Genomic DNA, 15,678 nt, shown 5'->3' on the forward strand with positions numbered 1-15,678 from the left:
AAACAAGTCCATAAAATAGTCCAATCCCATAAAATAAGCCCAAAAAATAGGTCAATTTAAGGTTCAAAATACTTAAAAAGCCCAAAAGCTCATATAAAAAAAGCGGTTATAAAACCGCCGGTTATTGGATTGAATAACCACTAACCACCTAGGCTGTTGCGATTGCAGTTATTAAAAATCAATAACCCTCAAGGCGGTTGCGGTTATAGCCAATAACCGCCGGTTATAGCCATTTGAGCACCCCTATGAATATTATTATAATAAATATTGGTTAGAGGTTATTAAATTATAAGCCCTGATTTTATGAGGATTATACTCTAATAATATTATTGGATGCTTTAAGTGATAAAATAATATAAATGAGATTAATTAGTGTGACAATTGAGTGATGAATGGTCAATGGTATCAGAACAATAATAAGTTATAGTATAATAAATGATTAATGGTAATAGTTAGCGAGTTAGAGAAAACAAAGTCACACCGTTTTTGACACCAAAAATTCAATAAGAAATAATAAATGAAACTGTTTTATTTTTTTAAAAGGGAAAATCATTCTAGTCTCATTAATTGATGAATGATCACGAGTATAAAGCTCTTGCATCACAGAGCAAAAGCTCTTAAAAAATCATAGCCGAAGCTACGATGTTACAAGTTATAGATACATACATAACAATCTGATATTCAAGGCCTATCTATGACATCAATATCCGCTAACTCATGACTAATTTTCAGTTGTAACAACAGATCTATTTCAGACAAACTCAACTCAATGCATAGGTAGCTCATATTCTTCAGCCCTGGGAGCAGAAAACTCAATGCCCGTAATTTGGACATTGGGCTTCAAATATATTCAGGCTCCTGCAATTTTAGCTGATAGCTCATAATTTAGATCTCGCAAGGGACTTTCGCTGCAAATATCAAGGACAATCAAGATTCACGGCCAAGTAACAAAGGTGAAAAATGGCCAGATATATGGTGTTTTTTTTTTAAAATTTTTTTTTCCACGACAGCACTTTTTTTTTTTTTTTTCCTTCTTTTCTCTTCTTTCTTCCTTCTCCCATGACAGCACTTCTTTATTCCTTTTTCTTTTTCTTTTTCTTTCATGCTGCAATGCCCTTTTTCTTCTTTATCTTTTCTTTTCTCTCGTTTCGTTTCTCTCACAGACTAATAAATTCATAAGCTAATTCAAACTGCTCTCTTTCTCTTAAGAACAAAAATGTTACCTCTGCACGCTACTGCGATGGGCTAATGCTGGCTAACGGAGGGACGACGTCTGTTGGTTCCGAACGTAGCGGCTGAGCAACGGTTGACCGAGAACAGCAGGAGATGGCATGGAATGTGAGGGCGCGTCAATGGACGGAATGAGCTGATTTTGACGAGTTTGTGAAGATCGACAGCCCCCGATCTGCGATCTGGTAATCTGTCTCTGAACTGATGACATTGTCGGCATGTGGTGGCATGCGGTGGTGTGTGAGGCGTGTAGTAAATACAAAGGGGTGCGTGGAGGCGCATGTGGCGGGGTTTGGTTATGGATCTTTCATAGTTTGGAAGATATGAGCCTTGCAAGCTTGTTTCTGAAATTATTATTATTATTATTAGTCTGCAATGAAGGTGTAGATAGATTCTGGAATTATTTGTCCAGATCTAACCGAAAATAGGAACCACTATGACGGGTGGAAAAGGAACAGAATGAAGAAGACTTGGAGAAGATTGCTCAGTAGGAACACATGAAGACTGAGAGACCATTGGTTGTGGCTGTGGTGTTTGAGGAAATGCCTAAAAGAAGAGGTTATTTGTGTTGGTGGGTGCTATTTGTTGAAATGCTAAAAAAAAATAAAAAAAAATGATTAAAAGCACTGCCCTTACGGGATATGCTGCAACCAAATGAAGAGAAAAAAAAAAAAAAAAAACTAGGATGTGTAAAAAGGTCGTGAGCCAGCAGGCTCTGATACCATATGGAAGTTACTAATTATTGAGAAGATAAGGAGTGAGAGAGGAAGAAACAATGAGAAATATTAGGGACTACATTTTTCCCTTGATTCATTTTTTTTTATTGATGGTTTATTTATACAAGTGATTATACTAGCCGTTGCTTTGTTTCCTTTTCTTGCTTTGTCTCATTGTCTTGTATGGCTTAATAAGTTTTGGTTGAATAAGGTCTCAATTTTGTGACATGTAATCTCAGGAGATGGGATTGAAGTAGATCCAAGTAAGATAGAAGTTGTGGTCAAATGGGAGAGGCCAACAAATGTCTATGAAATTTGAAGTTTCTTAGGACTTGCTGGCTATTATCGGAGATTTGTAGAAGGATTCTCCGCACTCTCAAGACCTCTGACTTCATTGACAAAGAAGAGCACTAGTTATGTCTGAAGTGATGAGTGTGAGGCAAGCTTTCAATAACTAAAGAAGAGATTGGTGACTGCACCAGTTCTCATTCTTCTTCGGATAAAGAAGGATTTGTGATTTTTAGTGACGCTTCTCATAAAGGATTGAGGTGCGTGCTTATGCAATAAGGTAAAGTGATAGCTTATGCCTCAAGATAGTTAAGGAATTACGAGAAGAACTACACTACTCATGATTTAGAATTAGCAGCAGTAGTTTTTGCCTTAAAGATATGGAGGCACTATCTTTATGGATCAAAGTGTGAGGTATATACTGATCACAAAAATCTTAAATATAGCTTCATTCATAAAGATTTGAATATGAGGCAAAGAAGGTGGAATGAGTTAATAATTGATTATGATTATTGTATCATTTATCATCCATGTAAGGCAAATGTTGTTGTAGATGCATTAAGTAGGAAATCATGGAATGAAGCATCAGACTCTGTGCCGTTTTTGGATTAGCTTGCTCAGCAATTTGGAATGATTCAATTTGACTCAAGGTCAACAACTAGAGGGATGAGCCTTGCAACACTCATTATTCAACCAACGCAAATAGATTGGATCAAGGTAGCTCAAGAAAAAGATCCAAAATTAAAAAAGCTTATAGAAAAAGTTAGTCAAGGAGAAGCTCCTGGTTTCAACTTTGCCTTAGGTAGTCTTTTATAAACAAATGATTCCAGAGTGGTGTTGCCAAAGGATGATAAGCTAGGAACATAAATATTGGAAGAAGCACATAAAACTCAGTATACGGTACACTAAGGAAGTATTAAGATGTACCAAGACCTGAAGAAGATTTATTGGTGGTCCGGTATGAAGCAAGATATCACAAATTACATCGCACAATGACCAACATGTTAGCAAGTAAAAGCTGAACATCAACGAGCGGCAGGACCACTACAACCACTTAGCATTCCGAAATGGAAGTGGGATCAAATAGCGATGGATTTTTTGGTAGGTTTACCAAGGGTACCCAGTGGACAAGACACTATGTGGGTAGTAGTTGATAGACTTACGAAGAGCGCTCATTTTGGTCCCTACAAAATTAATGACTCTATGCAAAAGATGGCAGAATTGTACATTCAGAAGATCATTAGGTTGCATGGTGTGCCTGTTTCGATAGTATCCGACTGAGATCCTCGATTTACTTCGAAATTTTGGGGAAGATTGCAAGAGGCAATGGGAACAAAATTGAATTTTAGTACACCATACCATCGCAAACGGATGGTCAATCAGAAAGGATCATTCGAATCCTTGAAGATATGCTAAGATTATGCATACTTGATTTTAAAGGTAAGTGGATTCGATTCTAACCTGTAATTGAGTTTGCCTATAACAATAGTTTTCAAGCAACTATTGGGATGGCACCGTATGAAGCAATATTATACAGATGCAAATGTAGATCAGCATTATATTGGGATGAAGTTGGCGAAAAGCAATTATTGGGACTTGAGATAGAGCAAGACACCAAGGACAAGATTACACTCATTCGAAAAAGAATGTTAATGGCTCAAAGTCGACAGAAGAACTATGCTGACCAACATCGACACAAGTTGGAGTTTGAAGTTGGTGACCAAGTATTTCTTAAGGTTTCACCAATGAAATGTGTAATTCGGTTTGGTAAGAAGGGTAAACTGAGCCCGAGGTATGTAGGTCCTTTTGAAGTGAAAGAGGTAGTTGGACTGGTAGCATATAGAGTTGCATTACCACCAGAGTTAGCTGGAGTACATGATGTGTTCCATGTATCTACACTATGAAAGTACATGCATGATCCTTCGCATGTTATCAGCTTAAACCTCTATGGATTCAAGAGAACTTATCATACAAAAAAGTGCCGATTCAAATTATGGATCACAAAGGGCCGGAACAGCTAAGGAAAAAGATGACATAGAAGAAGCTTCATGGGAGCTGGAGCAAGAGATGAGAAACTGATACCCACATCTGTTTGAAGGTATTAAAAAAAATCCTTCACAATATTTTTCCTCAAATACTTGTTGTATTTGTGTGGTTATGCTAAATAGTACGGTATATATATGTATACACATATATAGGAGTAATATATATCGATACATGATATAACCATTTTCTAGATACTTTGATACATATGGACTCAAAAGGCAAGGAAGTCATTGAGGACGTGAGTTCAGTAGGTAGTTCGGTCAGTTGACCGGGATATACTTCCTGAACTAACTATACAATTTATGGTCTTGGATGACCGTCCTAATTTGCAACCTAACCCTTTAGGCATTCTACCTGGTAACATGGATGAATGAGGTAATTGGGGGTCACCTATACCACAAAATGGTTGGAATGAAATTCCTCAATTTCCAACTGAGCATGCTTCTAATAAGGAATAAGTAAGTGATGCTTTAACTTATATTTGAGTATATTCAAGTTATAAGCATGCATAGATATATGCTACATCATTAATATATATATATATGACAAATTTTTCCTCCAAACTGGGTTGGAGGAATTTCCTTCAACCTAATTTATAAAAGTGACGTGTCTTTTTTTTTTTTTTTTTTTTTTTTTTTTCGAAAATGATGTGTCTATTTTTTTAATAACATGTGAGGTGCACATGAGTTTTTAATAAAATGTTTGGAGGAAAACTTTGTCCATATGTGTGTGTGTGTGTGACGCCCAATGAATTTATTAGATGACTAAGAATACTTTGGTATAAATATTAGTTTTAAATGTAATCAAATATATCTAGAAAATATATTTGATGTCTAAATCTTACATCCTTAGTTTTTATTAAGAAGTGATTATTGCTTAAATCTCAAGTCAGCTTGTAATCATTGCGGAACCAGGAATTTTAGTGTGGGGGGACAAATAATTTTTAATATTAATTAATTGGTTCAATACTAAACAGATACTAATTAAATGATATCTAATGAGGATAAAATTGAACATGCGTGCTTATGAGATTGCATACAACTGTATTATCCATACTTGTATTATACTATTATGTATATTGTTGTAAAATTTCAACAATGACAAGTGAGTTTGCCTTGAATTTTCATTAAAAAAATGGCTTAACTGTTAACATTTAGATTTTATTAAGGTTTTTGATATTTGGTGAGACTAATCCAAAATTTCAACAAAAAATATGATATCATATATATATTTTCATTTCATCTTCTTCTTGTTCTTGTTGTTTTGAAAGTTTATCAGATCAAAATTCAAGTTTAAGACAAATCTAAGGTTCCAAATTGATCCATTTTACTATCACAAACCAAAAATACATATGATCCCATGCCGCATGATCTTCATAGAATAAGAATAAATTAATGAGTGGCTGAATCCCAAAAATTGTAACTTGCAACTTTCCTTTCATTATGATGTAAATAGAGGACGATAATAGAAATAGGCATTAGGAGGCAGTGAGTTTAATTCTTGACATGAATGAAAGATGTGCCAACATATTTATCAGTAACGTCATCAACACCTTTAAATATAATGAAATGAGCCATCTCAATTTGAATCCATATGAGAGAGAGAGAGAGAGAGAGAGAAAGAGAGAGAGAGAGAGGGGCATCTGAAACCATGGAATAATGCACCCAACAAGGGTTTCCCTTTGTGAGATTATTCATGAACAATAAGAAGTATAGACAGGAGGGTTCTAAGTGGAACATAACAACAAAGGACTCAGAAGTTTCCCCTACAATTGACATCAAACTACACCAACTTAATTGAACATAGACAGAGCCACGAACATCTAATTAACTAGATCCAACTGCATCATGAACATTTGTTGCACATAATAATAATTATATCTTGTGACAACATTAATGTAAGAGTTAGTTTCTCATACTTTAGGCTGCTGCTGCTTCACCAAATGGAGTCCATATTAAATGGTTGCTCCGGCTGCTGCTGCTGCTGTTGTGCAGATTCTAATACTTTAGAGGAAGATGCTGTTAAATGATCATTTCCAAAATTATGAGAAAACCCTTGTGCAGGCATATTGTACGAGCTGTATTCTATAGCTTCTCTTGGTTGCTGATAACTTCTCAGCTGCAATGCCTTGAGAAGCAAGGAATTCATTGAAAGACCAGAGCTTAGCAAATTAGCAGGCCATGCGAGCGATGGAGCTCCCCAATTGTTCATGTTGTTGTTCAAGTTGATCATGTTTGCTTTGTTGTTGTTGTTGTTGTTGTTATCACTAATAATATTATTGTAACTTTGTGGTGATATATTAATATTGCAGAAGGCGGTGGATGAATTTGCATTAATGGTGTTTAAATTTGGTAACTCGATGTCTCCGAACTCGTTTGCTATTGAGTTTGTGTCGCATGGAGACTCATCAAGAGATAGCTGCGAGGATGGTGCCTGTTGTGGTTTTTTCACTGCGCTCTTTTGGAAGATCCTGCAGACAACCCATTCCTCCTGCAAAATAACACCCCAAAATCCCTCAACAATGGTTAGAATATAAGATTTGGTTCCATATATTTCTTATAAGCTAGATTGATTTGATTGTTATATTTATCTCTAGCTTTATATATCCAAATTCTATTTATATATATATATATATATATATTAAGAGTTTTTTGTATTGTAAAACTATTAAGAAATAAGAGCAAGTTGTATTGCCCTTTCGGGCTCATCCCTACTATTGGATGTAGGCATCCAACATTGAACTACCAAATTAATCTTTGTCTCTAATCTCTCTATTTATTCCGCTTTTATATTTAATTTCGTTTTTTGTGCATAATTATGGCAAAACAAACCACACGAACATGTAATAGGACAAGGACGACACCAAGTGTTGTGCATTTGATTACTATTACAAATATAAATTAAATGATATATTAAATTCATAATTTTCTATCTGTTTAAGGAATTAAATGACTTAGGGTTTTGAGTTTAAGTTTTGTTTTTGTCATTCACCTCTTACATATTAGAATTTTTTTATTAAATATGAGAAGTTTGATCCCACACATGATAGACAATGTCATAGAATATAAAAATTAAAAGTTTTAGAAACAATTGACAGTTTAATAGTTACCTTGGTGGATTTGAAAGGATGATTGCTTTCTAGCCTGTATTCATGCATAACCCAGTTGCTTTTCTCACCCCTGGGAGCTCTTCCCTTGTAAAATACAAGGGTTTTCTTCATCCCAACAAGGACTCCAGCGCGAAATATTTCCTTGTCTTTCCCTGTGGTTTTCCAATACCCTGCTTCCGTGGCTCGATTGGTCCGAAGTCCTGTCGGGTATTTTCTGTCTCTCAAGCTGAAAAAATACCATTCTTTTTCTCCCATGGAAGCCTTGCCTATACACCACAAAAATTATTTATTTATTTAACATCAGCAATTATTATTTCTTCCTTCAATCCATAAAATTAATTACAAATCATTTTTATAGAAATTATATATACCAGAAACATTGATAATTAGTACTTCCTGAAAGAATTCATTAATTCATATTAAGATATCATTAGAGCTAGAAGCGTAATTCAGAAGATTGAGTTTTAATTTGTTCTGGCTTCTTCTTGTTGTACGTTTTCTTGTTAATTGGTTGTAGCAGTTGAGGTCCAGCTTTTTCTTGCTGGAGGGACATTTGTTTTCTTTGTGTTTCTATAAAAAATCTCATTCATCCAAAAAAAATTAAAAAATAATAATAATTAAAATGTCAACACTGTCAATATGGCTTAGAAAAAATATGCAGATTATATATATATATATATATATATATGGATTTTGTTTGTTCCATCTTGTCTACGTATATACATCAAAATTTATCATGAAGAAATCATTTCGGTAATTAAAAAAAAATTGTCATGATTAAGAGAAGGGAAAAGAACCTCCTTTTCTTTATTTTTTTCTTCATTTATCATTTTGGCAAAACTATTTTTCTGAAAATCCAATGACCCAGATAGCGAAAAGGATAAGGATGATCAAAATATACGAGAATTCTACATATGACAGAAAGACTGATGATAAACACATGAACATGAATCCAATATTGTGAATGAAAACAACATTAATATGATCAAAAAAGAGATGGAAATGAAGACAAAGAAAAGAAACAAGTCAAATGAAGACACTGAAACTACCTGGGAGGTCCCAAGGTTCACACTTATTGAGATCAACAACAGCCATGGCTTTGGATTGGAAACCAACATCAGAAACCTTGCGAGTTAGATAATATGTAATGAGTTCTTCGTCAGTGGGATGGAATCTGAAGCCAGGAGGGAGACTTTCCTCCATGGATCTTGATGATAATTAATGGAGCTTAAAAGTTAAAAAGTAAGCTTGATAGGATAACCAAGAGGAGGTATTAATGGTGTTGTATAACTCAAACACTTGAAGGAGAAGCTGCCATACGAGGTCTTCTTTATTTTATTATTATTTTTGTATTTAATTTACAGCTAACACTTTGACAAAGATGGGGGTGGAGGGTTTTTTCTTAGACAAAGAAAAATTACGAAAGTGCCATTTTTCTGCATGGGGATGTTAGGGGGAATTTCCTTAATTGTAAGTAGGGTTTTGGGATTATTACTGAATTACCAAACCTATGTGGCGCTGACTGAAGGACAATTCAAAGAAGTGGGTGTGAAAGTTGTGTCAATAATCTGCACATGAGGGGTTGAGTCTCTTGTCACACCAGATTTCGGGTATGAATTCTCTCTTTCTGCGATCCTCTCTCCAACCACCTTCACCCATTCCTACCCACCAAACCATCGGATAATCTCACCCTCCTCCAATGGGAACATGAAATGAAGCTTATTATATATACTATCCCACTCAACCTATGTTATATATTGACACCGTCAACTTTTTCTGATTACGTAACATCTCGGTCCCACATTGAGAAAATTTGTGGTCTATATAGAATATGATTTGTGTGGTTTATAAAGGTATTTAGTAATGGTGTTTTGAGATTGCGATTTCGCAAAAATAATTTGCGTTTTTAAAAGATATCACAAATGTAAGGCATTTGGTATTGCGATTTAAAAAGAACTTAATTTAAAATAGAAAAAAAAAAAATACGATTTCTATTAGTAGGCTAGGAGGTGCTTATTTGAAAATGTGTGAATTTAAGAGTTTATTTGGGATTGTGTTTAAGAAATAGAGTTTTTAAGTAAAAAAAGGTTTTTGGCAAAAACTTCATTTTTAAGCTTTTACCAAAAGTAAGTTTTGGCCATTTTTAGGCTTTTTGACCTTCAAAGACGCTTTGAATTTTTTTTACTAAAGGGGGTTCTTTTTTTCAAACGAGCTTTTAGGGTGTTAAACACACTTTTGAGGTCCTGCAAACGCATTCTCAAACATGTTCTAAACTAAAATCACGATTTCGTATAACAAATATATGATAAAAAAATATTTTTTAACATGTTTTACCAAATGCCTTTAAGAGTTTAAAAAGTTGCGATTTCAAAAACGCAATTTTAAAAAACTAAAATTTTAAAATTGTACTTATTGAAACCGCAATTCCAAATAGACTATAAGTCATGCAGTGGATTAGTATTCTCAAGGAAATTCCCGTGAATTTAGGTACATAGGGTTCGACACTTTGCAATGAAGAATCACTTACACAAACCTGATTACTATGTTGGTCGCCCAGTGAACCACTGATGTCCCGGTGAGGTTGGGTTAGGCTATGACTCAATTGGTCTTTAGAAAGCGCCTGTAATTTCTAACAGGCAGGTGTTACCATGGTAACGCCTAGGTAAAGTAGCCCAAAATTGATTTGTTTTGATGAAGTGATGGAACAAATGTACCTAGCGCATTTCCAGACCATTATAAATGGTATTAAAGTGGCTTCTCTAGAAGCATTCCCTTGATTGTTACACTCTCAATGTGACACTTTTTTTTTTTTTTTTTTTTTTTTTTTTTTTTTTGTATATAGTTAACTAATATATAAATTGAATGCAAATAGATAATTAATATATTAAAATTAAGGGTCGTTGTAAGCAAAGTTTGTTGCTAAGCTTCTTTCAAGATACAACATCTTGGTAATTTCCTTTGGTGGTGATGATTGAAGGCATATTATATATAATTAATGAACACCCATGTGCTTATTTAAAATGATGACTAAATATGAAAAAAATATATGAAAATATGTTAAAAAAGGCATTGATTATTTAATAATTGACACTCTTAGGAGCCGTCCTGGCTGTACTTAGAAATCTTTTTTCAAAGTTTACAAGTATTTACTAGGAGTGGTTCAAATGGTCACCAACCCACACGACTGTGTATCGTGGTTTAACCATCCATTTCTTTTGGCTATCTTTTCTTCAATATTCGTCTCCTTTGTCTTCAGAGCTCTCATCAATTTCAATCCTAACAAGAATTTTAATGTACCACATCTATCTATATATGCTTCCTGCACCTTCCTGGCTTCTAGAAGCACATGTACTTGCTCCAGCAGAGGGGCTTCTCTCTTTGCTTTTTATTGATTATTATATTCTATTATATGTTGACAAATTACATAACCATCCCTTTCTTCTTTTATTGATGGCCATGACTATATATACATATAATGAGTGACAGTGACGTAGTTGTAGATTAGGAAGGACAGTACTACTCGAACATATGAAGTGAGATTCCACCATCACCTTTGAAAAAAACCATAGATGTTAAATTGTATTTCATGAATTATGGGATTTGATAACTCTAATTTAAGAGATTTATTTGTATTTGAAATTATTCAAATCACGTGTAACACTTTATAATAAATATAGCCTTGTATTCAAATCAAATATTAAAGAAAAGATGTAGCCAAAATGGTTTTAACATATGAACGTAAGTCATAGGTTGAAGTAGATTTCATGAAATCTACTTGTCCTCTACATTTAAAGACATAGAGGTCATAGTGATCATTATGACCTCTATGTCTTTCACTTCTTTCCATTTATCTCTATGATTTATTATCAGATTATATACATCTAGGTTTATACTAATTAGATCAATAAAGTTTGTTCTAATATATAGGTTTTATATTATATGCTAAACTAGTTTAAACTTTTAAAGAGAGAGAGCTAAAGATAATTGTATTATTTCTTTTAGCATACACTACAAAAAAAAAAAAAAAAAAAAAACCCTCAGCTAGTGATGTTTGGAATAGTGACTTTTTTTTTTTTTTTAAAAATTTTTTTTTTGAAATGTAACTAAAATGCTGCGTTTTACTGTTCAAACGTCATTATTCATAAAATAGTGATGTTTGAATAGTATTACTATTAAGGCATCGCTTCAAGTGTGAAAGGCAACACATGAATATTAACATACTGTTCATGTGTCGCTATTCATACGTTGCCTTTCAGAATGAATAAAGACGTGTTAACAATATTTTGCTATTCAAACGTCTCTAATTTTGAAAATATTGGCACTCAAAGTTTGTGTCTATAACAACCAATCATACCCAAAAACTTCAAAATTTCTCCTATTTCAGCCACACACATAAAAATAATTTAAAAATCAAAAATAAAAAAAAGCTAGGTGCCTGCCCGTTTGCTGCCAAACCGGCATCCAGCCCTGGGGAGGGGGTGGCTTGCTGGCCACCATAGATGTCCCTGAGGGTGGCCAGCAAGCACCCCAGAGGTGGCTGCGGGGTGCCTCGTGGGCCACTCGTGAAGCCGGGGTTGCCCTTTCGGGCCAAGGGCAACCCCCCACCCCCAACGAGGGGTGGCTGGGTGACATGCACTATTCTCACATCACCTTTGGGATGGCGATGTGATGTGTGAGCAAAAATGCCGCCTTGTAGTGACATTTTCACTGTTCAAACGTCTCCAATTTTTATTATAGTCACTATCTTTAAGTACAGTTGCAAAATGTCACTATGGGAAATTTCCGGAAGAGGCCCATTCCGATGGCTTGCGAATGGAGGTTCTGTTGATCTAGTAAACATAGTAATTAGCAAACTCTCGAAAACATGACATTGTAGATCTTTTAGTTAGCTTTCTAAGGTTTGAAACTCTAGATTTAGCCCTTTTAGTAGAACTCGTTAGGTGAGAATTTCTCTTGGAAACAACATCAACCACTGGAAGGAGGCTGAAGCGGTAGAAGCACCGTTAGAGTCCGAGTCGAGGATTGTAGAAAAGAAAGGCACCAACACAAATCCGGTTACAGAAGTCTCCGCTAAAGGATAAATCCATAAAACAATTGGGAGATAGTAACCCACACAACACAAAAGCAACATCATAAAAACAAAGCTGGGAAAATACATAAGAAATCCATTAAAAAACCAAACAACAAAAATAAAACAAAACTGCAGCAGCACGGGTGGAAGGCGCGGCGAGGAGGATGAATACTGCTTGGCACGTGATATGCACGCACCGGCAAGTATTTCTCACTCGCCGACGCGTAGTGGCGCATTACCATCGGACCAGGGCACGAAGGCTGGCTATAGGAATCGGAGAGATTGAGGAAGGTGGCAGAGTGGCACGTGTGAGGACGGGAGCGGCAGAGTTGAGTACATCTTGATAGAGAGAGAAGTGGTCAACATACATTCATTTAATCTTGCTGCGACATGTTGTTTGATTTGTTTTTGTTATTGCCTTCATCGTGTTTTGAATATCCCCAGTAAGGATATTACACAACTTGTATAAGTTGACAATGAAAATTAACTCTTTTAAAAAATTAAAAAAAAAAAAATCAAGATATTGTTTAAATTGCCACATTAACATTCTGGGATAGTGAGATAAAAATGTGGTATATGACATTACTTTTTGATAAAAAAAAAAAATGAAGATATATCTATATATTTAAAGTAATGCTAGAAATTATTTTTTCTTTTACAAATATCTCATAATGCTGACATGATAGTCCCTAATGCGTTGATCAATCCTTGTTACATATTAAAAAAAAAAAAATGATTGATACAAGAGTTGATGAGCATTACCACATGTAGCATGAAGGTGAGATGAAGGTATCATATTTAGCATTTCTAAAAAGAATAGAAGAATTGGTTGGGCTTAACGAGTCGGCATTGTGGATGAAGTTATAACGTTTGATTTGTTCTTATTTTTGTTTTTGTCGTGGATGAGGATATTATACAACTTGTATAACTTGCTAGTAAAAATTAACCATTAATTTTTAGTTGGATGTTCTTTAACAGTCATGTCATCCATCCCAACTAGGATCAATCCTTATTAAAAAATAAAGAAATCAAAAGTTTATTGGAACTGACATATCAATAATGCAGTAGAGTTACAAGATAAACATGAAAAAAAAAAAAAAAAAAAAACTCAAAAAAATCGTTCCATTCCATATAAAAGCATAACAACACATAATATATGGTTATTAATGCACCTCGATATTATTTGTTTCTAAATTAATTCATGATAACCTCTTTTTTGGATTTAAGGATGGCGAGGGTTGCCGCGACAACGATTATTCCCTGAGCAACCACGTGTATATTGGTTAGCTACTCCACCAGATTGCTGGTTGTTAGTTGGACAACCTGGGTCCTTTGCTCCAGGTACCTTGCATGGGTCAAGCACCCCAGGGTTGATATTTGTAGCCCCCAACACATCTGCCAACACTGCCATGCTTATAAGAACCATGCACAAGAACCATAGCTTCATCTTCTTCCTCCCAAGTTGATATGATATGCATAGGAGAATCCCTTCCACCTTCCTGGTCTATATATATGTATTTCAATGGCTATTTTTGGGGTAGAAGACTTGGTCTTTGTATTTGCTAAAATCGCTGAGTGGTGTACATGCAATTTGTACTTGACCTTTTCTTTCTCTTTTCTTTTTTTATTGTTGTTAAGTGGTATGGGAAATTGACAAATGGGAGACAGTAACCCACACAACACAAAAGCAGCATAATACAAACGAAGCTGCAAAAATACAAGAGAATGCCATTAAAAAACCAAACAACAAAAATAAAACAAAAAACCCAAATTGCAGCAACATGGGCGAAAGGCGTGGCGAGGAGGCGGAATACTGCCGGGCAACTGGTATGCACGCCTCGGCAAGCGTCTCTCACTCTCCAACATAAACTTCAAAAGAAAACATGAGATAACCAACTGAGCTTGTAGCCTTGGTGTCTTAAACCGATACACTTCATAAAGGAGACTGATTGGCTAATAGTGCAACTAACCATCACATCACAGCAAAACTTGACAAATTGACACCACAACAACCTTACAAGGGAGATGACATGGTTACTCTTGGGACCTAAGATCTTTCGCTTCCCCTTTTTCTAATTCTATTATTCACTTGAAAAATAATATGCACTGTCCAGATGCCTCAGGCAACCTTCTCTCTATAAACAAATTTTGCAAAGATAACAATTGCTCGTTTAACTGAACTCACTCTTACTTTCTTGTTAAGGATAGCACAACAAGGGAGATCCTCCTACAGGGGGCCAGTGAAGCGTGCCTCTGTGCAGCTGCAACAATTCCTCAAGAATAAGGCAAGAGCTCTTATGGCACTGAATAAAGTCAAAACATCTCATTCGGTTTGGCATAGGATACTAGGTCATCCACACTCTCTTATTTTGCAGCATATATTGAAAAACCAGCAACTTCTTCTTTCAATATTCGTCTCCTTTGTCTTCAGAGCTCTCATCAATTTCAATCCTAACAAGAATTTTAATGTAGCACATCTATCTATATATGCTTCCTGCACCTTCCTGGCTTCTAGAAGCACATGTACTTGCTCCAGCAAAGGGGCTTCTCTCTCTGCTTTTTATTGATTATTATATTCCATTATATGTTGACAAATTACATAACCATCCCTTTCTTCTTTTATTGATGGCCATGACTATATATACATATAATGAGTAACAGTGACGTAGTTGTAGATCAGGAAAGACAGTACTACTCAAACATATCAAGTGAGATTCCACCATCACCTTCGAAAAAAACCATAGATGTTAATTTGTATTTCATGAATTATGGGATTTGATAACCCAAATTTAAGGTATTTATTTGTATTTGAAATTATTCAAATCACGTGTAACACTTTATAATAAATATAGCCTTGTATTCAAATCAAATATTCAAGAAAAGATGTAGCCAAAATGGTTTTAACATATGGACGTAAGTCGTAGGTTGAAGTAGATTTCATGAAATCTACTTGTCCTCTACATTTAAAGACATAGAGGTCATAGTGGTCACTATGACCTCTATGTCTTTCACTTCTTTCCTTTATCTCCATGATTTATTATCAGATTCTATACATCTAGGTTTATACTGATTAGATCAATAAAGTTTGTTCCAATATATAGGTTTTATATTATATGCTAAACTAGTTTAAACTTTCAAATAGAGAGAGCTATAGATAATTGTATTATTTCTTTTAGTATACACTACCAAAAAAAAAAAAAAAAACCCTCAGCTAGTGA

General features: G+C 34.9%; 1 protein-coding gene across 1 annotated transcript; it reads right to left on the reverse strand.

Annotated features, from left to right (window-relative positions):
* Nucleotides 1–5,978: 5,978 nt before the first annotated feature.
* On the reverse strand, nucleotides 5,979–8,601 carry NAC058 (NAC domain containing protein 58). Its single transcript, XM_059598702.1, has 3 exons — nucleotides 8,439–8,601; nucleotides 7,390–7,655; nucleotides 5,979–6,770 (listed from the first exon to the last, which is right to left on the reverse strand). Exons 1-3 carry the CDS (start codon nucleotides 8,590–8,592, stop codon nucleotides 6,216–6,218), a joined length of 975 nt encoding a protein of 324 aa, XP_059454685.1. The 5' UTR covers nucleotides 8,593–8,601; the 3' UTR covers nucleotides 5,979–6,215.
* Nucleotides 8,602–15,678: the final 7,077 nt, after the last annotated feature.

The sequence above is a fragment of the Corylus avellana genome, chromosome 7, assembly GCF_965113065.1.
Source record: "Corylus avellana chromosome 7, dhCorAvel1.hap1.2, whole genome shotgun sequence".
Lineage (NCBI taxonomy): Eukaryota > Viridiplantae > Streptophyta > Magnoliopsida > Fagales > Betulaceae > Corylus > Corylus avellana.

Bases quoted from the DNA above. Each gene is read 5' to 3' on its own strand.
- NAC058 (XM_059598702.1), bottom strand. From the start codon at position 8,592: ATGGAGGAAAGTCTCCCTCCTGGCTTCAGATTCCATCCCACTGACGAA. The intron at 7,656-8,438 runs GTAGTTTCAGTG...TGTGGTGTATAG, and splicing joins TGAACCTTGGGACCTCCCAG to GCAAGGCTTCCATGGGAGAA. The intron at 6,771-7,389 runs GTAACTATTAAA...GTTATTTTGCAG, and splicing joins ATCCTTTCAAATCCACCAAG to GAGGAATGGGTTGTCTGCAG.